At 35.1% G+C, this 23,590-nt stretch overlaps 1 protein-coding gene across 1 annotated transcript in view; it reads right to left on the minus strand.

Moving 5' to 3' along the window:
* The window catches only part of LOC103274897 (protein eyes shut homolog), an 872,098-nt gene that overhangs the window by 119,223 nt on the left and 729,285 nt on the right, over positions 1-23,590 (minus strand). The window contains 1 exon segment of the mRNA XM_021706071.1: positions 13,947-14,097. Coding sequence (XP_021561746.1) covers positions 13,947-14,097 — 151 coding nt within the window.

The raw sequence follows: 23,590 nt of genomic DNA on the forward strand, positions 1-23,590 counted from the left end.
AGAGAGAGAGAGAGAGAGAGAGAGAGAGAGAGAGAGAGAGGTGGCTAGACAGCCTTCTTCTGTTTACCTATCGCTACTGAGTCATGTGGATGAAAAGGTTATTTTGGACATTTCCTCTTCAAAAGATTCCAAGAGGAGCACAAAAGGAGTCCTCCTCACAGCCTTTCCAACAGTGCAGAATTGTGAGCAAATGAATGATATCTGCTATTTTCAAGATTTTGTGAGTAATTTATTATGAAGCAACAGACAAATGAAATATTACTTTGATCAGAAATTAGCACTTAAAATTAGTTACTTAACACTTCAGCTGTCCCCATCAAAATACAAAATATATTTTGTTAATCAGTATATGGAATGTTAGAGCTGATATTTTTTATTAAATAAATGAGCACTTTCCAGGCCTGCGGTCATTTAGAAAGATTTTATAATTAAGTATAAGAGTATGGCAGGCGCAGAATGACTTGTATACAACCTCATTTGTAATTTTCTTATCTACTTTCCAGAAGAAACTGCCATTTGACTATGTCGCAGGGCTGTTTGCTGTTGCTGCTGTCAGAAAGTCATGTGTTAGCCTTAAAATGAACTCTTCATTCAAAACATGATTGAAAAGAATTAAAGACGATGTGATATTTCTCCAGGCTAAAAGAAGGGGTGGTAATAACTGTTTTAACTTTTGTGGCTGATATACGTATGCTTGATAGACTATAACCTAGGCTTGCTTTCTTTGTAACATACCACATGTAGGTGAGGTTGTGGTAGAAGGGTACATCTACCTCTAATTACCAGTGTCTTCAGACACTTATGAAAAACCTGAAAATGGCTAAAGAACTAAATAGACTCAAGACAGTTTACAAGAGGGAATTCTGGTCAAATGAAGTAAGTATAAGGAGGAACAAAGAAGAGGTTTAATTATTGTGGATAACTTTCTCCATTTTGCATTCATAGATTTTTTTTTAGAGAAGGACAAAGGAAGAGAAAAACAAAAGCCAAGATATGTTTGCAAATTAGAAAATACAATATATTTTTTATGAGACTACGTGATACATGATCTTACATTTCAGAAATGATGATAGGTCAGTGTAAGGCTATCCTGTTGTCAACTACTGTGCTTTCTTTCATTTTTACCAATAAGCCTCATGCAAATTCAATTCTCTTCTATTTGTATTAATGCATACAATCCAAAAATAAAATAAAATGTATTTATTCAGTGAACATGTATGAGTCCCCGTAGAGCCAGATATAAGCAGTGAAGATTAAAACACAAAATAGCTGGGCTCGGTGGCTCAGCCTGTAATCTCGTGCTTTGGGAGGCCGAGGTGAATGAATTGCCTGAGCCCGCGGGTTCGAGACCTGCCTGGGCAACTTGGCGAGACCTCAAATATTAGCTGGGCGTGGTAGCACGCTCCTGTAGTTCCAGCTACGTGGAAGGCTGAGGCGGAAGGATCACTGGAGCCCAGCAGATCGAGGCTGCAGTGGCCGGGAGCAGCCACTGCACTCCAGTCTGGGTGACAGAGTGAGACTCCAACTAAAAATAAAATAAAATAAAGCACAAAATAAATAAGAAGAGTCTATCATTTCAAAAAGTATGTATTGTAGTGGAAGAAGACAGAAGATAAAGTGATGATTGCAGTAAAGACAGGATGATAAGTGCTAGAATAGACATAAGTGCAGGTTGCTATGGAATCCTGTTTAGGGGAATTAACTCAGACTTCGTTGCCAGAGAAATCTTCCTTCCTTGAGGCATTGGAGGAGAGGAGAGCTGGGGCTTACTGAGTACAGATGATTAGAGGTGGCCTTCTGGGTAGAGGCAGGGACATACACCAAGGCACAGGGCAAATGGAGTCTGGAGACAGACATGAAACTACAACCATGCAGACAAATATGAAACCCAGGCAAATGGAGGACTGGGGAAAAAGTTAGTGTAAGCAAACTGGCAAGAAAAGAGGCTAAAGAATTTGAATTAAATCAATGTTATGCTGTCTTAGAAACTCCTCTGACAGCCCCGTGGAGACACACTGAGAATCCCATCAGTTTCCAGGACATGTGGGGGTCTTGAGCTATTCTGTTTTCTGAGAAGTGGTGTAGGAATTCTGTCCTCTCCCAGGGCAACTGCACTCGCATTCATTGCTTCTCCTACAACTCACCCGGCTTAGCTCATCTCTGGGCTTACTCCACCGTCTCATGGGAATCTCAAACTGATATTCCCATAGGCATTTTAGACTCATTGGTACAAAAGTGAATTTATGATGTTGTAAACCTCAAATAGACATAATGAAATTTGCTTTTAAAAAGTTAATTTATCACCTTTTCTCATCAACTTTCTTCCATTCCTGAGTATTTCTGTCTCAGGGTAGGTTTTCTCAGCTACCCAGTCAGCCTAGAATTGAAACCTGGCTGTTATCCTTGACTCCATCCACTACTTTAACTTAAAGAAATCACTGATGCCAAGAAGGCAGAGAAAGACTTTGTGAATATTTTCATTTGCATTCAAGATCCAAGAAGATGGAGTCTTACCTGATGACTCACCAGTGAATGTCAACACAGATTAATACCTAGCACATAGTAGATACTCTCTGGAGATATGGATACAAGATAGATAAGATAGATAGATAGATAGATAGATAGATAGATAGATAGATAGATAGATAGATAGATAGATAGATGACAGATAGAATTGTTGGATAAACTAATGAATTTTTGTTTTATTTTTGTCTGCTCTTATCTCATTTAACAAATACAGAAAATGAATTGATTTAAAAGATTTCATAAGACAGCTGAATCCAAAGAAACATCATATCAAGATTTTTAAGTTTAGTTATAATATTAAATGTTTTTAAAATTTTGTTTAAAATAGACACTGCCTTAAAAGCCAGTTTGAATTTTGGTCCTTGTAACTGAAGTCAGGCCATTCAGTTTCTATGTACCTCAATTCCTCTGTATGTAAAATGGAGATAGTAATATTACCTACTTCGAAAAGATACTAAGATTGTTAAATAGATAGCAAATATGAAGTGCTTATAAAAGTACTGTCCAAAGGGAATATGCTTAATAACTGTTAATTACTCTAATAAAAACAATGATTTTACAAAAAAGGATATTTCTAACATATATGTTAGAAATAAAAATCTTCCAAAATGATCTTACTTCTACACATACTTGAAGCATCAGACCAGTGTTTTCCTTTGTAGTCCAACAACCACAGTGCATGAGATTTGCAATATAGTGGATACTGGAACTGTTCTGACTAGTTCCAAATTCCCATTCCACTACTGACTAGTTGTGTGACCCTGAGCAAGTTGCTCTGTGCTTCAATTTTCTCAGCTGTAATATATGGATATGTGCCTATCTACTGGGTTGTTATAAGGATTAAATGAGTTACTATTTGTAATAAACTTAGAGCAGATCCTAACAAAAACAACAACAACAACATCAAAAACAACTAAAAAAGCAGCCCAAGCCCCAGAATGTCTGCTTACTATTTAATAAATGAGTCCCTTGTTGAATAGATGATGGGATCCCTCACTTTAATAATAAGACTGATGGTTATGGTGTCAAAGCTCAAAGAACCGTCAACAGACAACAGCAACAGTAAAGAACAAGCTTTCATGAAAGTACAGAAAATAATTTTTGCTTTCTTATTCTAGAAAGGTAGACAAGTTACACTGACTTAATTGCCAGAAGGCTGCATATTTATTAATCCACTTTTCTAAGTGATGTAAAAATAAAACATATGGTGAGCATTTTAGAAAACCAAAAGGATAATTATTTTTCAGCTAAGTATTTAATAAATTATTTAGCATATGAACTAGGATCAAATGTTTCATAGCATCAGCATCTATTTGTGCATCACAATCAACTTCTAAATTTTTTATTTTTAGAATCAAGTATATGGGACTAGAAATAACTTCAAAGATTGTTTTATATTATTTAGCACAAGGTAGAATAAGATATTAATGTTAGAGAAACTTAAAATAGGAGGAAAGGATAAGAGTTCTTAGATCTGTACTCTGCCATATCTTAGTCACTCTCACCACAACTCTAAGAAGGTAGTCTTGAAGAAAAGTCCAGGCAAGGAAAAGGAGCTTGCCTAAGACCTCATGTCTATACACTGAGGAAGCCAGGATTCCAACTCCAGACCTACCACCTTTAATCCTGTATTGCCATCACCCTTTCTGAATGAGTACTTGTAGTGATAGTCCTGAATCCTTAAGAAAGCATTATCTTGCATCGTGGATAAGATGAACCACGTACCAAAAAACAGTAAGTTGACACAATCTTAGCACTAAGAAGCCTTGGTTCTTTATTATCAGAAAACTAGTATTATCTTATTGTGACATGTAACTTGATATTATTCAGTTTCTGCTTTTGAAGAAGACAGTAGAGTTACTGATAAAGACAGTTTTAATAACTTTGGATTATGTAACACTTTACAATTGACTTTATGAAGTACTTTATTTTCATCTTTATGGATTATCCTGCAAATTCTCTGAATTCATGCTTCACTTATTTTTCCAATTCTCAGCCTCCTTAAATTTTACATATAATTTTCTTATGTGAGATCATTCACCTGGGTGTACTACTCTCTACCCTTTGGCTAAATTAGCCTTAAGTCCTTAAATTTCACTAGAAAACTGTCTCCCAAATTAATAGCCCCAGAGCACTTAAGCCAAAAATTGATTTTATTTTACTTGCTGTTGAGTTACATAGACTATGCTGCAAAATTAAATAGAGTTTTAAAATTGTGATCTGTATTACTAGAATTCCCTAACTAATATAAACCAGATTATTTGTTGCTTTACTTTATCCATTTTTCCCTAACCATCTGCAAAAGAATATTGAAAAACTTTGATTTTAATAAATCTATTAACATAATAAAGTGGCTCTAAGTTCATTTATCTCAATTTTCTTCTGTAATGTGTTTTCATATTTTAAGCTATGGGCCTGAGATGTGTTATTATGTGGTTTTGTTGATTTGTTTCTTAGTCTGAAAATGAAAACTCTTTGAGATCTTTTACATTAAATGAAAATTTAGGCAAAAACAGAAGGAACACCAGATGGGAATCTCTTAAGTGGTGTCCTTTGGGAGAGCACAGGAAAGTGACGTGATCCTAAGTGAGCAGAATGCAATAGAATTTTTGACTGGGATAGTATCTTAATAAAAAGAATGTCTATGCAACTCATATGCTGAGTGAGTAGTATATACACACACACACATACACACACACACACACACACACACACACACACACACATATATATGTTTAGAATCATCACCTTGAATAGATATTTAAAAATAATGTAGGTAGTCCAATTCCATCATTTATACGAAAGAGTAACTGAATAGCTTGAGAGATTTCAAGTAATGGTCAACATTGTCACAAAGCTCATTAGTTTTTGGTAGAGATATGATTAAAAAGTCATTTATTCTCATTTCAAGTATGGTATTTTCCCCATAAATCCAAATTGTTTCTGGAGAGTATAAATGTATAAAAAATATTTCACCTCATTTGGCAATATTTGTCAATTCACAACCCTTTTTATTTTTTTAATTCCAGTACTATAGTTATCATTCTTTTTGAGATCAAAGAGTTTGGTTTGAGTACCAAAAAGTTATGAACCATGATTATTAACTATAGGCTTGAGACAGGACCTTATAGAATTAATGTAAATATGTGGACTTGCGTTTGGGATATCAGTGAGTGGTCACCTCATATATGACTGTCTTAGGAAACCACATGACCCCATGTGGTCTCTTTTCATTCACAGCCTCACCAATATGCAAAATCAATACTATATTGATCAAAACTGAGTGACATCTCAACATTTTCGAAGAAAATTACGCTTCAGAACTTGTCAGTATTGACTAAGATAGTTTTAGTAAAACATTTTTTATTTACTTATTTTATGTGGAATATAAAGCCAAATATGAATTTCTCCTACTTATTGCTTCACTAAATTATATAAAAAACACAAATCAACAAATTAAATAGAAACAAAACCACACTGTCAATAAACTTGGGGTTGGAATATTTAATTTAAGGTAATTATTAGTATGAATCTGATAAGAGTAATTTGCTATACACCACATGATTTTAACATGGATTATTTCAACACAGGTGTTTTAAAAAATATGAATTACAACTTACGTACAACATACAGAAAGTGCCAAAAAAAGGTGCACACATTTTAAAATAGGAAAAATCTGCATTAAAATTGTAATAATATATACACATGATAAAAGATGAATACAAGTCACGTTTGACTTCTGCAATTATGAGAGGTTCTCAGAGTGGTTACATCAGCCTCCAGACACTTTTGATTTCAGCAAACTACTGCAAGATTTGTTGCTGTGCAAGACCTCCTAGATCTTCCCTTGTGCACACACACACAGTATCATGATTCTCAAACTTATCATGAATGCATGCATTTGTTAGGCATGTTGGAGGTTCTGTTGCATAGCCACACCTCCATTGTGGTTGTACTTCTATAATGTTCTTGAATTTCAAAATGATCTTACACTCCCTGAACAACAACCGTGCTTCCACCATTTCCTTTGACTGCCCTTTCTGTCACATGGTGAGGCTAGTGTTCATTTGATTATTGCCATCTTTTGAGCAAACATCATACTACACATTGCTACCATAATTCAATTTAACCTTGAAAAGCAATACACAGATAACCTCTTTTAAAATCTGTATATATTTTTTGGCACCCTGATATATGTAACACACAAGAATACATTCATACACATATAATGAATATGAATATTTTAAAGACTAATAATAAAATAAACATGCATCTATTGTTCACCTAGTTAATATAAGACATTATAAGCAATGCTGAGACCTGCTTTGAGCCCTGAGAACTCCTCTGTCTCTTCTCCAGCCTTACCTGAAAGCTCTTTACTGAGTTTATTAGTCCTTCCTTTCCTTATAATCTACCAAACATATATATGTACACAATACGTATATATATATATATATATATCTCAAAGATTATGTTCTGTTTAGGTTGTCTTACACAGGAAATTTACATAATAAAGATATTTAGGATAAAGAACTTATTCCTAAAAGAGAGGATGGCCAGAAAATAAAAAAGATATTCATTCACCACTTTCTTTTTTCCTTTCTACATTGTTCTTGAGATATATTTATGTTGATATGTGCAGCTGAGGGTCACCAATTTTCACTATTATATATCTTTGTAATTTATAGAATATACATGTTACTATAAATGAACATTTATTTTTATGTTACACATATCTTTGCTATGAATATTACAGTACATGTCTCCCTACACACAGGTAAAATAATTTTTTCTGCACAGGAAAATTTCGTGTTTTGGGATGCACACATCTTTGACGATTTAGGTGATGACAAATGGATTTCAAAGCAGATTTTTAAAAAACATTCAACTTTCTCTCTCTAGTTGCATTTTGCATGCTTATCAGTTAACAGAGAGCAAATCCAACTAGAATGTACCTCTTTTGCTAGGAGAAAGCATTAGTTCTTAACAGGATACTGATAGTGTTCCTTTACTCACCATCATGGGCTTAAATAGAGATGGTCATTTCTCTCATAAATTTATCGATAATTTCCATGTCAAGGAATGCCAGGGGTGCTTTTCAGCTCTTATTTTTACCGGAGCTGACTTTAGCAAGATTGAACAGCCCTTCCTCTTCTGGCTTCTACAGTGTGACGTTTTCCTGGCTGTGCTCTTGTCCGCTTGCCTATTTTTCTAGGCCCTTTTCTCTTCTCATTCTCTTCACTTTTCCCTGAAGTTGTTCAGTCATCTGGCCTCACATGTTTAAATACAACAGACTGAGAACTGCCTGAGTCATGAATATGTGTTAACTTGGTAATTTCCCCTGTAAGTCTTAAAGGCACCTCAAACTTAAAGTATCCAAACCAATTGTCTTGTTATTCTCCCTGAATATTTTCTCCTCTGTCTTCCCCATTTAGCTGCTGAAGACAGAAGACCGAGATTCAAGTTTGACATCTCGTAGGATTATGACTTGTTCATAGGTTTATTTGTGCAGACAGGTAAACAGTTTATTTCTACATTTTCTAATAAAATTAAATAATTAGGGTGAATTAGATTCAATGATATAAACAAGACAGTTTTTGAATATAATAAGCCATGATTAGATGTATGGAGACCTTTATGAACTAGACACATAACACAAATAGAGAGATTAAACAGAAATTAAACATGTTTGAAACATGAAGATTAAGAAAAGATCTTGAGTGGAAACAGATTCAGGGACAGACTCAGACTACAGGCACTCAGAGTTTTACAAGGATAACACAAAATAGATTTCCTTATGTGGTAATCAATTAAAAGTGATTCTTATATGTATGTGTAAGGAATAGGAAATAATTCTTCTTGAGTTGTCTTGCATCTGTTAATTTGTTGACTTGTGATTAAGCGCTATAGATGGCAAAATAGACACCAAATGCCCAAGAACCAAAATAGTAGTCCTACAGAATGAGCAAATGGATAAAGAATGAATCATTTACCACGTAACATCCATAAGATGCAATGGATTTTGAAATATGGCAGCGAAACCTTAATGTCTCTATTATTTTGCTTATGTTTATGAGAGGTGTGGGTCTATGTTCACCCATTTAACAGACTTCAGACTCTTCTTATTGTGGATTGATCATCTTTTTAAAGATGAATTGGAGAGAAAATGAGGACAGGGTAGGGATTAACTCTGTGTGTGTGTGTGTGTGTGTGTGTGTGTGTGTGTTTGTGTGTGTAATTTACTGAACCCAAAAGTGTTGAATGCTGTCACCTTTCTTATTTTTTTTATTGTGTTTCAATTTTTTAAATTATATTGAGACTATATAACAATATCTTTGAAGAGCTCAAAAACTTGCCAAGCATCCTCTAGTTGTCCATTATAAACACCTTTACTGAGGTGTCACTAGATACATGTAACCTCTAAATTGATGATGAGATGTGATGAGTAATATCAGCTACCAAAATATTCTACAGAAAGAGAAATTCAAATGCATGAGATGATATTTAAATTTGTTTTTCAGGACTCTATCACAAATTTTAAAAGAGAATTCTGTCCTTATGTTTCAGACTATTAATTTAATAGTAATTGTTTTTGGCTAAAGAATTTATTATTATTATTATTATAAAGATGTGGGGTACAATTTAGGGTTAGGTATACAAACGTTGAATATGCAGGTACACTTGATGAGGTATGCCCCTCCCTCCCCTAGCAGTTTCCCTCAACTGCCAATCCCACTCCCCCTCCCCTGACAGTTTCCCACTACTGTCAATCGCATTCATATAGTATTATAATTGTTCAAGGTCCACTTCTGAGTGAGAACATATGGTACTCTGTTTTTTGTTTCTGTGATAGATCACTGAGTATGATCGACTTTAAATCCATCCAAGTTGCTACGAAGTCCGTATGTTTGTTCTTCTTTATGGCTAAAGGATTTTTATGGTTAATGATTGACAGGATTTTTTTATAAAAGTGAATAACTTTGTAGCAAAGTAATTATTGAATTTATAAATAGGTCTTAAACATACATAACATTGATAATACTTATTTGCTGCACTAAAGTGCTCTTATTTCTAAATGGATATACTGAAAATTTAAAAAATTATTGAACTCTTTTACTATGTGGAAATTGAAAATTAAATAAAAAAATTAACATAGAAGTTAAGATTCTTGGAGTCAGTCACAAATTTAAAAAAATTTTTCAATCCAATATAATGCTTCATATAATCATATATTTCATTTTTAATCTTAGTGATTGACTTGCATCTTTCCATCTTATTTTACATTATCAATTTCTGTATAAAGAAAAAAAATCTACAAATGGATTAACAATATTTATTTCCATAATTATTGCATCTTTTCTTATATTTAGCAAAGAGAATGACTGGTACCGCTGTAGCTTTGTCTGCATTTATTAGGAATTAAGATTTGATGTCCTTAAGCAACTTGGACCCCAAAGCAAGAATCTATACTCTGCAAAGCAATTAAAGCACTTGCAAGGAAAATGTTTTCCTACCACTAGAGAGGGGACATTTACTCTCAGACCCTGAAAGTTGTTATCATTTATGGTCATCAGGGGAAGCAGAGTTACTCATACTCTAGGCACAAAATTGAAAGTGTCTAACTGTTTCATTCTCTTCTCACATACTGGGCTCTGTGTGATTTTGTTAAAGGAAGCATTAAGCAACCTGTCAGCACGTACACATTGGATTAGGGACTCTTATAATGTGGAGGGCTCTGGCCAGTACAGAAAGACATTATTGGGAACTTAGAGGTGAGAGGATAAATGTAACTTAGCACTTTTTGGCTCGAGGAATCAACTATAGTTCTTTTTCTTAGTGTTTTATACCACAGACCTGTTGTTTTTAATTTTCTGAGCACTTAAAACCCACTGTGCTTAAGCCACAGCTCTTATTCGGAACACAACGATTAGATAGTTACAGCTGGTGTGATGCTTAGGTATTCAGAGGGGCTGCATTGCATAGAAACAGGTTCACAAAGTTGGTGTTCCTATATTTTTTCATGATTCATCATATGATTGTCTTGAAGTATTATCATCTGGATATATTTTATGGTTGGAATCAATCATTTAGTGTGTAGCAATATAGGTTATGTCACACACATACACGTTCTTGCACACACACAGAGTTACTGTGACCCTGTAATGATGTAAGAAAAGAATAAAAAATCAATAAGGGGCTGACATAAAATCTTTCAAACACAGCATATTTAACAAGGAAGGAAAACCTGCTTAGCTTGCTGCCTTTTTAATTTCAAGGTAACTTTATTGGTTCACACACTGAATGTCCCTCTAAATCTGATTACAACAAATGTCTAGTTGCCGTACCTCACAAGGTGAATATCAAGAGTTTAGTGAGATAATCCTCCAGTAAATGCCAATCTTTTCAAACAAGGTTTGGGGGAAAAAGTCTTTAGAAATATCAATTATTATTATAGAATATAACTGTTATATAATGATAATATATTTATTATTATCACTGCAACTTTAACACTCTCTTTTTCCTTATATGACAACTTCTCACTTGTTTATTAACAAGCATCTAGAAAAAGTAACCAAAATCATTCTGTCCTTATTCTAGTCCATTTATTCTGATTTGATTGCTGTTATTATTGTTCTCCTGAAGCTGTTATTTTTGTTCTCCTGAAGCTGGGTGTAGCACCAGTGTCGAATAGATGCTCCTTTTGGAAAGTTACTCCATCTTTGGTTTTGGTGACAGCATTTATTTTTCCTTTGTATTGCCAGCCTGTCTATTCCTTAACCACTTTTGTGAGCACTTCATCCTTAGCCCAGCTCTTAATTGCTGATCCCAGTTCTCCATTCTCCCCTTTTCACCTACAAAATCAATTCATTCAATGATTATGGCACCTGCTGTCACCTGTGAGAAGATCCCCACAGCCATAGGTTCATGATTCCTTGTGAACTCAAGGCCCGTATTTCGGATGACTTATTCTGTATCCCAGTCTCCCCCTAACAGGAATGATATTCAGCAGAAATGCACTGATAAAATTGGGTTGGTAGATTAGTGGTGATGGCAAACTAGTTGCTCAACATTTGAAAATCACTCCTACCCAAAAGTAAATGCAATGATAAACCTGCTATATCCCTTGTAAATAACCATATAGTCCCCATTTTAAGAATGGCTCGATAAATTCTCAATTTACATTAGCTAACCTGTTCATTTAAATGCCAAATTCTCTATCCTTTTACCTATAATTATTTGTACATTCAATAGGTTTGGAAGTCATCTTCCTGCCCTATTGCCACAATATCATTTTGTTTAATTATTCCTTTTACCTAACTTTGTCAGTTCTTACTCTGTGTTCAAACCGCTCCAGTTCTACACTTCAGTTGTTATCAGAGTGAAAACAACATAAGATCACTGCCTATTCAAACTTCTAAAATGGCTCCCTCGGGCATAAGCATATACATCTAAACTCTTTTGCATTTTATATAGGATTTATGATGCTGTGGCTCCTGCTTACCTGTCCAGGGTCAAGTCCTCTTCCTTTCCACTTCATATTATACTCCGTATCTCCACAATAATAAAGTATGTTTACTACCCCTCCCTGTTCCTCAGGTCCTTCCATTACCTACTCCTGTGCATGTCTGACATGGCCTCTGTCTAGAATGACAGCATACATATTATTCACCAGAAAGCCACTTGATCTTCCTTGAAATCTCTAATTACAAACTCCCTTACTTCTCTAGGGAGGTCAGGAGGTATCCTTTTATACTCTTCTATATTGTTTCTGCATCTTCTTCACATTTGTAATCAAGTAAATATCCAATTACATTTATATTCAAGTATAACTCCTTGGGTCTTGAAAAGTTGCAATCAATTAACATATGCTCACAAAAAATTTAATTTTATATGGAAACCTTTTACTCGAGAAAATATATACATAGTTATGAAACAAGAGATCAATTCAAATGTTGGTGATAAAAGGTCATATGGATGTAAGATTCGTTTCATCTGTTCTTTAACTGAGACTTTCATTTAAAAGCTGTTTATTGAGTCCCAACTTTGTGACAGAAACTGTCTTTCCCTTGTGGCATGGAAAATAAAACATATTTTCTACTCTTATGGAGTTTATAGATTGGTTTGTCTAGAAAAAAGTAAATAAAGCACGTTAATATTATAGGAAAAAAATCACACAATTCTGTTTAGCAATTAATATATATACTAATGGCATAAATCTGAATCTAAAATAATTTCTGCATGCTTACTGATGTAGAATTTTCTCATTTTAACAGCATATGTGTCACATCAAATATGCAAGTGAATTTTATTTATATGTACATTTGCTTTTTAGAAATTTTATCTTGTATATACCAGAGTCATAATACTTGTGTATATCAATTTGCATTACTAGTAGAACTTTAAAACAATAGCATTTTTTAATTTCCACTAATATAAAAATAGTATGCTCAGATATATAAAACAGAGTGGCAAAAAGAATAAGAAAAAAATTCATAAATGTAATAAGCTATTGGTGTACTTAACAAATAACTTTAAATTTTTAAACAAGTCTCTGTAATAAGATAAAATGGAACCAAATAAAAGCATTTAAGTCAGCATTCGGGCTATTATTCTAAAATATGGCTTAATAATGAAGACAATAAGCTAATTAACTAAATGGAAATTCAGTGATTGGGCTGGCATACATACAAAACTCTGTGTAGAAAGTTCTTACATTTTAGTGAGCTTAGGTGAAAAAGAGACTAGGGATAGTATTCCTCTTACGTTTCTGAAATCATATTTTTGGTGTGTTACGAAGCCAACCCACTCACATACCCAGCGAAATCACTAACTTAGGGGTGTATCAAAGTTCACTTGCTCACTATTATCAAAAAATATAACATGCATACTTCAGCCATAAGATCGAAAAACAGATCGATATTGGAGTAATTCTCTTTGATGAGAAACAGTAAAGTTTTAGTATACTTTGGTAGGAGAGAGAAAAATATATTTGAAAGTAGAATTGCTCAAAAACTTTTTTGAAACCTTGTAGACGACCCCACTAGTTAGATAACTTTTTTTGAAGTTTTCCCTTTTAAAAAATAGGATGAAGCTGGGCTCGGTGGCTCAGCCTGTAATCCCTTGATTGGGGAGGCTGAGGTGAGTGGATTGCCTAAGCCCGCGGGTTCGAGACCCACTTGGGCAATTTGGCGAGACCTCATCTCTACAATAAATCAAAAATTAGCCGGGCGTGGTAGCGTGTGCCTGTAGTTCCAGCTACTTGGAAGGCTGAGGTGGAAGAATCGCCTGAGCCCAGCAGGCCGAGGCTGCGGTGGCCAGGAGCGGCCACTGCACTCCAAGTCTGGGCGATAGAGTGAGACTCCAACTCCAAAAAAAAAGGATGGTATGATTAATGTTTTCAAGAACATCAACAGAAATACCTGGTTTTTCCCATGAAGATCTGGAAAGCCACCGATAAAGACAGACCCTGATCTTGGCAGGCGTTTTTCAGATAAGTGATGACCAGCTTCACTTCTTTCTGTAACCCTCCCTAGAATAGTCAGTTTAGCTTCACATGGATCCAATTCTTGCCTGCAACCATTTAGAAAGAAATTTATGGTTTTGGTATGCGTTGTATAAACATTTGTCCAACCAATTAATGAAGCTATTGCCAAAAGAAGAAGAATTTAAATAAATAGATTATCTTACCATAAAACCAGCAAAGCCAGAAGTAGGTTAATCTGTTCCAAATTAGAAATCCTTAATGCTTTAAGTACATAAATGCAAAGTTAAATTTTGACGAAACAACACATTGTAGCAATTGCCTAATGAATATTAGTTAAATTAAATTAATAAAATTAATATTGATAATAAACAGATCTTTCTCAAAGTGACTGAAACAATGGTAGAATATTTCACTTGTTTTCTACATTGTTGAATTTTCTGTATGAGTGTAAAATATGTAAAATGATTAGGTTTAAATGTGGTTATACAGTGCACAAAGTATTCTTTAGTGAAAATCAGAGTTTTCAGAGTAGTTAGCTGTGGAAATATAAATTATATTTGTATTTATAGTAGAAAATATAAAAATGCATATACAGTAGTACTATGCTATAGTAGTATGTAGAAATATAAATGATACCAAGAGGTAAAACATGTAACATTAAACATAAATAAATCAAATATAACATAACTAGGAGTCTCAGAGTAATAATTCCCATGTGCCTTTTGTTTTTTATTTGATGGCTGAGGAAGACAAAATACTTCATCAATACTCTAGTACATTGATATACATGAGTCATTTACTCTGTCCATAAGTATAGCTAATCATCCAATCCAGGGATTTGCAAACCATACCCCTTGACTGCCACCTCTTAGTAATGACAGTTTATTTGGAATAGAGTCACATGCTTATTTATATATACTCTATATCTACTTTATTTTTTAATTTTTATTATAAAGATGTGGGGTACATTTCAGGGTTAGGTGTCGGTGACCAGCACTGACCAAGGGTGGGTTAGGACCCGCACCAGAGAATCTGGACAGCGAGAAGACCACTCGGAGGCAGATCTTCTGGGAAGTCTGATCAGGACTGGAGCCGATTTTATTCAAACATTTTCCAACTTATATACCATTTTCTATACCCTCCAGCAATGTGATAATCACTCACTGGGGGCGTACAAGTTTCGTGCTTTACAAACTATGCATCACAAGACCACCACGAGATCTGCAATTTCCAAGCAAACAATTCAAATTCCATGATGCCTGCCGTGCTTACATTAAGGTCACAGGTGCACAATTTCAATACAAATCGTTCAAAGTGTTTTCCATAATGTTCAATGAATCATTCATATTATACTCTTTGCTCTATACCCTAATTAATACAAAAAACTTTCCTGAGTTAACTCTAGGTTCAATCCAAGTTCACTGATTCCCAATATTTTTAACAATTAATATTATCAACTTAACACTACTATAATCTATAAGTTTAGTTAAATGACTTAACTGTCAGTTATACTATTAACCTATTATGATTTAACATAATGCCTTATAACTCAGTTAAAACTTACTCTTAAACTACCAAACTTTACTATAATTCATATGTTTCATATGTCTAAACTTTAATTTTCATATGATCTAGTTATTGGACTTTAATACTATGCTATATCCTATTAAGCTAATACCTTATCGTTAATTCTTTTATAAATCGTATAGTAACTATTACACTTGAATAATGTAGCAAAAGGAAACAAAACAGCAAGCATAAATTTATGCAACTATGAGTGTATATGTATATATTTTATCCCAACAAGTCTACTCTAAAAATCAAATAGTAGCTGTCACACTCTTGAACAAGGAAATGCAGGGCTTCCAAGATGGCGGCCATGGGCTGAAGCAGACAGAGTTTTGGTAATTAACGAAACAAAAGAAAACGTTCTACCTGGCTAGGGGCAGGGCTACAAAACTATCATGGTAATTTAGTTTCTAATCTTAGCCCTAGGGGAAACAGCTTTCGGGAACAAGAACTGACTACCCAGTCTACCAGGAAATAGAAGTTAAAAAATATCTAGAAAGAAATAAAACTTAGAAAGACAGAGAGAAATAATTCCGCCATGCACCTTCCATCAAGTGTACTGAGTTTCACTTATAAGTTTTACTGCCATGTATGCACACTGGTCACTAATCACATGCCAATATCATAGGTATAACTGATATCCTATGTCAGAGGCGATCTTCCAGATGGGCCTTTACAGGCCTCAGCCATGTAGCTATAGATGTTGGCTCCCAACAGTTAGGTATATAAACATTGATCATGCAGGTACCCTTGTTGATGAGGTATGCCCCTCCCTCCCTAGCAGTTTCCCTCAACTGTCAATCCCACCTCCCATTCCCTGACAATTTCCCACTACTGCCAATCACTTCCTTATAGCATTATAATTGTTCAAGGTCCATTTATGAGTGAGAACATATGGAACTCTGTTTTTTGTTTCTGTGATAAATCACTGAGTATGATCGAATCCAAATCCATCCAAGTTGCTGCAAAGTCCATTTATTTGTCCTTCTTTATGGCTGCATAATATTCCAATGTGTATACATACCACATTTTTTATCCAGTCCAGCTTTGATAGGCAACACGGTTGGTTCCATGTTTTTGCAATTGTGAATAGAGCTGCAACAAACATATGTGTGCAGATATCTTTTTGGTAGAGTGATTTGAGTTCCTCCTGGTATATTCCCAATAGGAGAATTGCTGGGTCAAACGGAAGGTCAATTTCTAGTTCTTTCAGGAATTGCTTCACTGTCTTCCAAAGAGGTTGCACTAGTTTGTGTTCCCACAAGCAGTGTAGAAGTGTTCCTTTTTCTCCACATCCTCACCAGCATCTGTTGTTTGTTTTATTAATGATGGCCACTCTTACAGGGGTTAGGTGGTATCTCAATGTGGTTTTTATTTGCATTTCTCTGATGATGAGTGAGGCTGAGCACTTTTTCATGTGTCTGTGGGTTGCCTGTATATCTTCTTTTGAGAAGTATTTATTCATGTCTTTTGCCCACTTTTCAAAAGGGTTGTTGGTTTTTTTCCTTTTGGTGCGTTTGAGTTCCTTGTAGATCCCAGATATTAGGCCTTTGTTGGATAAACAGTTGGCAAATATATTTTCCCATTCTGTGGGCTGTCTCCCTGCTCTCTTGATGGTTTCTTTTGCTTTGCAGAAGCTCATTAATTTGATGAGATCCCACTTGTCTATTTTATTTCTTAAGGTATTGGCCTTTAGGGTTCTGAATAGGAATTGGTTCCCAGTTCCAATTTTCATAAGGGTGTCTCCTGCATTTTCTAAGATTCTCATAGTTTGAGGTTTTATGTTTAGGTCTTTGATCCATTTAAGAGTTAATTTTTGTGTATGGTGATAGGTAGGTGTCCTGTTTCAATCTTCTGCATGTGTTCAGCCAGTTTTCCTAGCACCATTTACTGAACAGGTTCTCCTCTCCCCAGTGGTTGTTGTTGGAGGCTTTGTCAAAGATGAGTTTGTTGAGGAATTAAGGTTTTGCTTCCCGAATCTCCATCCTGTTCCATTGGTCTATGTGCCTGTTTTTGTATCAATACCAGGCTGTTTTGATTACTGTAGCTTTATAGTAAAGTTTGAAGTCTGGAAGCGTGATGCCTCCTGCTTTATTTCTTTTGCTAAGGATTGTTTTTTGCTATTTGTGTTCGTTTATGTTTCCATATGAATTTCTGTACTGTCATTTCCAGGTCTGAGAAGAATGATGTTGATAGCCTAATAGCATGGAATATTTTTCTATTTGTTTGTGTCTTCTTGGATTTCTTTAAGCAGTGTTTGTAATTTTCATTGTAAAGGTCTTTCACTTCTTCTAGGAAGATGCCGAGGTATTTCATTTTTTGGTGGCTATTGTGAATGGGGTTGTGCTTTTTTTGAATCTCTGCCTTCTTGCTGTTGGTGTAAAGGAATGCGCATTTATTTTGTACACTGAGACTTTGCCAAAGATATTTATCAGTGAAAGCAGGTTTTTGACAGATTCTCTTGGATTTTCAAGGTATAGGATCATATCATCAGCAAAAAGGAATAACTTGACCTCCTCTTTTCCTATTTGCCTACCCCTGATTTTCTTCTCTTGCCTAACTGCCTGAGCTAGGACTTCCAACTCAATATTGAACAAGAGGGGTGAGAGTGGGCAGCCTTGTCTTGTTCAAGTTTTCAGGGGAAATGATTCTAGTTTCTGTCCATTTAGCAATATGTTAGCTGTGGGTTTGTCATAGATGGTGCTTACTATTTTGAGGTATATTCCTTCTATACCTAGGTGTTTGAGGGTTTTTATCAAGAAGGGATGCTGGATTTTATCAAAAACTTTCTCTGCATCTAATGAGATAATCATGTGGTTCTTGTTTTTACAACTACTGATTTATTTAATGACATTTATGGTCTTGCGAATGTTACACCAGCCCTGCATCCTGGGGGTGAAGCCTCCCTCATCATGGTGGATGATTTTTGAGATGTGTTTTTGTCCGATTTGCTAGAATCTTGTTGAGAACTTTTGCATTTATATTCATAAAGGATATTGGCCTGTAACTCTTTTTTGTTGGATCTTTACACGGATTGGGTGTCAGTTTGATGTTAGCTTTGTAAAATGATTTGGGGAGAATGACATCTTTCTCAATTTCCTGCAATACTTTCAGTAGGATTGGTATCAGCTCCTCCCTGTATGTTTGTAGAATTCTGCTGGAAAGCGCTCTGGTCCAGGACTTTTTTGTAGGTAGTTTTTGTATGACAGAGTCAAATTCCTGGATTGTTATTAGTCTATTTAGTGACTCAATGTCTTCTTGTTTTAACATGGGGAGGCTGTGTGATGCCAAAACATCCTCCATTTCATCTAGGTTATCAAATTTGTTTCCATATAGGTGTACCTAGTAATCTTTGATAATCTTTTGTATTTCTTCGGGGTCAGTTGTGATTTGATCTTTTATATTTCTGATTGTGTTTATTTGGGCTTTTTCTCTCTTTTTCTTAGTCATTCTGGCTAGGGGTCCATTAATCTTGTTTATTCTTTCAAAGAAACAGCTTTCTGTTTTGTTGATGTTTTCTATGATATTTTTGTCCTCTATGTCCCAAATTTGTGTTCTTATTTTTGTGATTTGAATTCTTCTGCTAAAGTTGGGGTTTTGGTGGTCTTCTCTTTTAGCTCCCTTAGGTGATCTGTTAGGCTCTCCACTTGTGATCTTTCCATTTTCTTGATGTGTGCTTGTAGAGACATAGATTCCTCTCTTAAAACTGATTTCATGGCATCCCAGAGGTTTTGGTAAGAGGTTTCTTCATTTTCATTTGTTTCCAGGAATCTTTCAATTTCTTCTTTGATTTCAGCGTTGACCCAGTCGTTGTTCAGCATCATGCTGTTTAGTGTCCCTGTCTTTGTGGGCTTTGGGGAAATGTTGTTGGTTTTGATATTTATTTTTATTCCACCGGGGTCTGAGAATGTGCATGGCAAGATCTCAATCTTATGGAATTTGTTTAGGCTTGAGTTATGGCCAGGGATGTGATCGATCTTGGAGTATGTTCCATGCGGTGATGAGTACAATGTATATTCTGTGGTTCTTGGGTGGCATAATCTGTAGGTATCCACTAAATCCATTTGGTCAAGTGTCAAGTTTAGGTTCTGGATCTCCTTGCTGATTTTTTGCCTCAATGATCTATCTAGGGCTGTCAGTGGTGTATTTAAGTTCCCTGCTATAATAGTGTTAGAGTCAATATCATTTTTTAGTTTATTTAGTAGTTGTTTTATAAATGCTGGTGCTCCTATGTTGGGTGCATATATGGTTAGGATAGATATTTCCTTTGATGAATTGAATCCTTTATCATTATGTAGTATCCTTTTGCATCTTTTTTAATTTTTGATAACTTGAAGGTTGTTTTGTCTGATATTAAGATTGCAACTCCTGCCTTCTTTTTTGATCCATTTGCCTGGAAACTCATTTTCCATCCTTTAACTTTGAGTCTGAGATGGGTCACCTATAGTGAGATAGGATGCAGCAAATCATGGGGTCATGGTTTCTTATCTAGTCCACCATTCTGTGTCTTTTCAGTGGTTGATTTAGTCCATTCATATTCAGGCTAATTATTGAAATGTGGGGGTTTATCCCTGTCATGAGGTTCTTATAGAGTTGTTGTTTCTGTTTTGTTGTCTTTCCTTTGGTTTTTGGGTTGATTCATGTGTATTTTCCGTCTTTTCCCTTTACTTTTGTGAAGAACATTGTCTTTCTTTTCTCCTTTTCTTCTGTGTTTAATACTTTCTTAAGTGCTTCTTGTAGAGGTGGTCTGGAGGCAGCATAAGTTCTTAGGGATTGGATGTCTGGGAAAGATTTTAATTCTCCCTCGCTAATGAAGTTTAACTTGGCTGGGTAGGTTAGTCTTGGTTGAAATTGTTTATCTTTGAGAACTTGGAGATTGGGCTCCAAGCTCTCCTAGCCTGAAGTGTTTCTGTAGCTTAATCTGCTGTTATTCTAATTGGTCTTCCCTGGTAGGTAGTCTGACCTTTTTCTCATGCTGCCTTTAGGATTTTTTATTTTATACCTACTTTGTTTAGGTGAATTATTTTGTGTCTGGGAGTTGGTCTTCTCATTTGTTGTCTCACAGGGGTTCTCTGAATCTCTTGTGTTTCTATTTTTGCATCAAGAGATGAGGGAAGTTTTCTTGAATAATTTCATGGAATGTTTGTTCCACGGTAGTCTCTGTCTCTCTTTCTCAGGAAGTTCAATTATTCTTAGATTTGGTCTCTTGAAGTAATCATTTATCTCTTGAAGGTTTTGTTCTGTCTTTTTAAGCTTCTTTTCTATGTTTTTGACAGTTTGGGTTAATTCTTTTTGGTCTTCAAACTCTGAGATTCTTTCTTCTGCTTGGCTAATTCTGCTTTCCATACTTATCAGTTTGCTATTTATTTTAATCACAGTATTCTTTACTGCTGTTATTTCAGATATCAGTTCCTTCCCATTTTCCTCTTGTCTCTCCTCAATTCTTTTTATTATCTCTATTAAAGTCTTGATATCTGGGTTTGTTGTATGTGACCAGTCATTCTTAGGGCCCTTCGTTCTTTGCATTCTGAAGTCTGTTTTCTCAGTGTCTGACCTCCCAGGGGTCTGTTTGAGACCTATATTCTTCTTTTGGTTTTTCTTCTCTATGGCTACCTTCATGTCAGAGTTGAGTAATTCCAACAAGAGTTTAAATCCCAAAAGCCAAAAATATTTACTACCCAACCCTCACAAAAAAGTTAGTAGATTAATAAACTAATCACTTTATTGGGTTAGCTATCAAACAACTAACCTTTATTATAAATCTTTTCAAGATAATAGTACACACATTATAAAAATACCCACATACCATCCACCTATAAATGTCATTCTGTATCCTGACTATGTGAAATTCTATTTTTCCTATGCCTATTTACATAAACTTTTTATTGAATTATAACATACATAATAAATTGGGTAGCTGGTATAACTCTACGAAATATCATATTCTGAACATACCAAGTAGCCACTATCTAGGTCAGAAGGCATTCAAATGACTCTCCCTCCCCAACACACACACACACACACACACACACACACACACACACACACACACACTTGCAACCCCTCCATCTTCATTCAACATTATTATTATTATTGTTTTTTGAGTTGGAGTCTCACCCTGTCGCCCAGACTGGAGTGCAGTGGCTGATCCCCACCACTACAGCCTCAACCTGCTGAGCTCCAGTGATCCTTCCACCTCAGCCTTCAGAGTAGCCAGAATTAAAGGTGCGCACTACCACGCCTGGCTGATTTTTTGATTTATTGTAGAGATGAAGTCTCCCTCCCCAAGTGGGTCTTGAACCCGCGGGCTCAGGCAATCCACTTACCTCAGCCTCCCAAAGGCGCAGGATTACAGGCTGAGCCACCGAGCCTGGCAACATTATATTTTTAATATTCATCATTGTTACTGAATTTAATAGTAGTTTGCTCATTGTCAGGGTACATTATGGGATATTTCACAAACTGCATATTCTAGCATTGGTATAATTTGGACTGTTTCAATTTTTTAGTTATCATGAGCAGTGCGACTATAAACATATTTGTACATATTGTTTGATGCACATAAATGTGCATTTCTGTAAAGAAAGTTCTCTCTATGTTAGGAATATATGCTCTACTGGCTAAATGTACTGCAAGCATTTCATTTTTCCTTCTGGTGCTTACATTTTTACTTTTTAAATGATGTCTCTTAATGATCAGAAGTTTTTAGTTTTAATTTAATTTGGTTTTAATTTATGCCAATTGATCAGTCTTTTACTTAATGATTAGTTTTTTTTGTTGTTGTAGTTGTTTCTGATATACCTCATTTTTGAAAATATTTTACAACTGACATTTAGGTCCAAAATTCATTTGAGATTGATTTTTTATGTAGTCACAGGCATGTATCAACTTTTATTTTTTCTATATGGAAATCCAATTGACTTAGTAACATGAGTTGAAAAAATTATCCATTCTCCACTGTTCTGCAATATCACTCCTGTCATAAATCATGTCCCCACATATGTGTGTCTGTTTCTGGAGTCTCCATTCTGGTATGTTGGTCAAATTTTCTATCTCTGTACCAATACATCACTGTCTTAAGACTAAGTGTAAAAATACAGTATTCAGTACCCAGTAGAATAAGTCCTCCTATTTCATGTTTTTTCCTGAAGATTGTTTTTGATGTAGGTGTGTGTGTGTGTGTGTGTGTGTGTGTGTGTGTGTGTGTGTGTTTATGCATGTGTGTTCTTGGGCTCTTTCTCTCCCTATGCACCGATAAGGTCCCTATTTCTACCCTTGTACCAACACCATTCTGCCTGATACTGATACTGCTTATATAGATGCTTGATAAGTCTACATATTTTGTATAGTATAGTGTATCCTCTTGCTTTGCTCAGTCTTTTGATTTAGATAAATATTCTTTTCATTTTAATTGTGGTAGATTGTGTTGGGTTTATTTTTGGATGTTTGAATATATTCCTAAAATAAGTCTAATTTGGTCATGATGTATGCCTTTCTTACGAAGTATTGATGTATGCTTTTCTTATAAAATACTTTGACATATTTTAAAGAATTTCTACATATATGTTATTGAGAGTGATAGGCCCTCTGATTTTAGTTCCTATACTGTTCTGGTAAAATTTTGGTGTCAAAGTTATGTCTTCCTTATATTCTTTTAGAAAGTTTTTGTTACATTGTTTTTTATATCCACCTATTATATGGTAGAATTCACTAGTACAGTCAACTGTGCATGGCATTTCTTTTTATTTTATTTTATTTTATTTTAAAGATGTGGGGTACAATTCAGGGTTGGGTATATAAACATTTATTATACAGGTACCCTTGTTGATGAGGTGTGCCCCACCCTCCCTTAGCAGTTTTCCACATCTGCCAATTCCAACCCCCAACCCCTTGCAGTTTCCCACTACTGACAATCCCTTTCTTATAGTATTATAATTGTTCAAAGTCTGCTTATGAGTGAGAACATATGATACTCTGTTCTCTGTTCCTGTGATAGCAAAAACATGGAAT

Source organism: Carlito syrichta, unplaced genomic scaffold (genome assembly GCF_000164805.1).
Source record: "Carlito syrichta isolate Samal-C Ts95f unplaced genomic scaffold, Tarsius_syrichta-2.0.1 Scaffold315108, whole genome shotgun sequence".
NCBI lineage: Eukaryota > Metazoa > Chordata > Mammalia > Primates > Tarsiidae > Carlito > Carlito syrichta.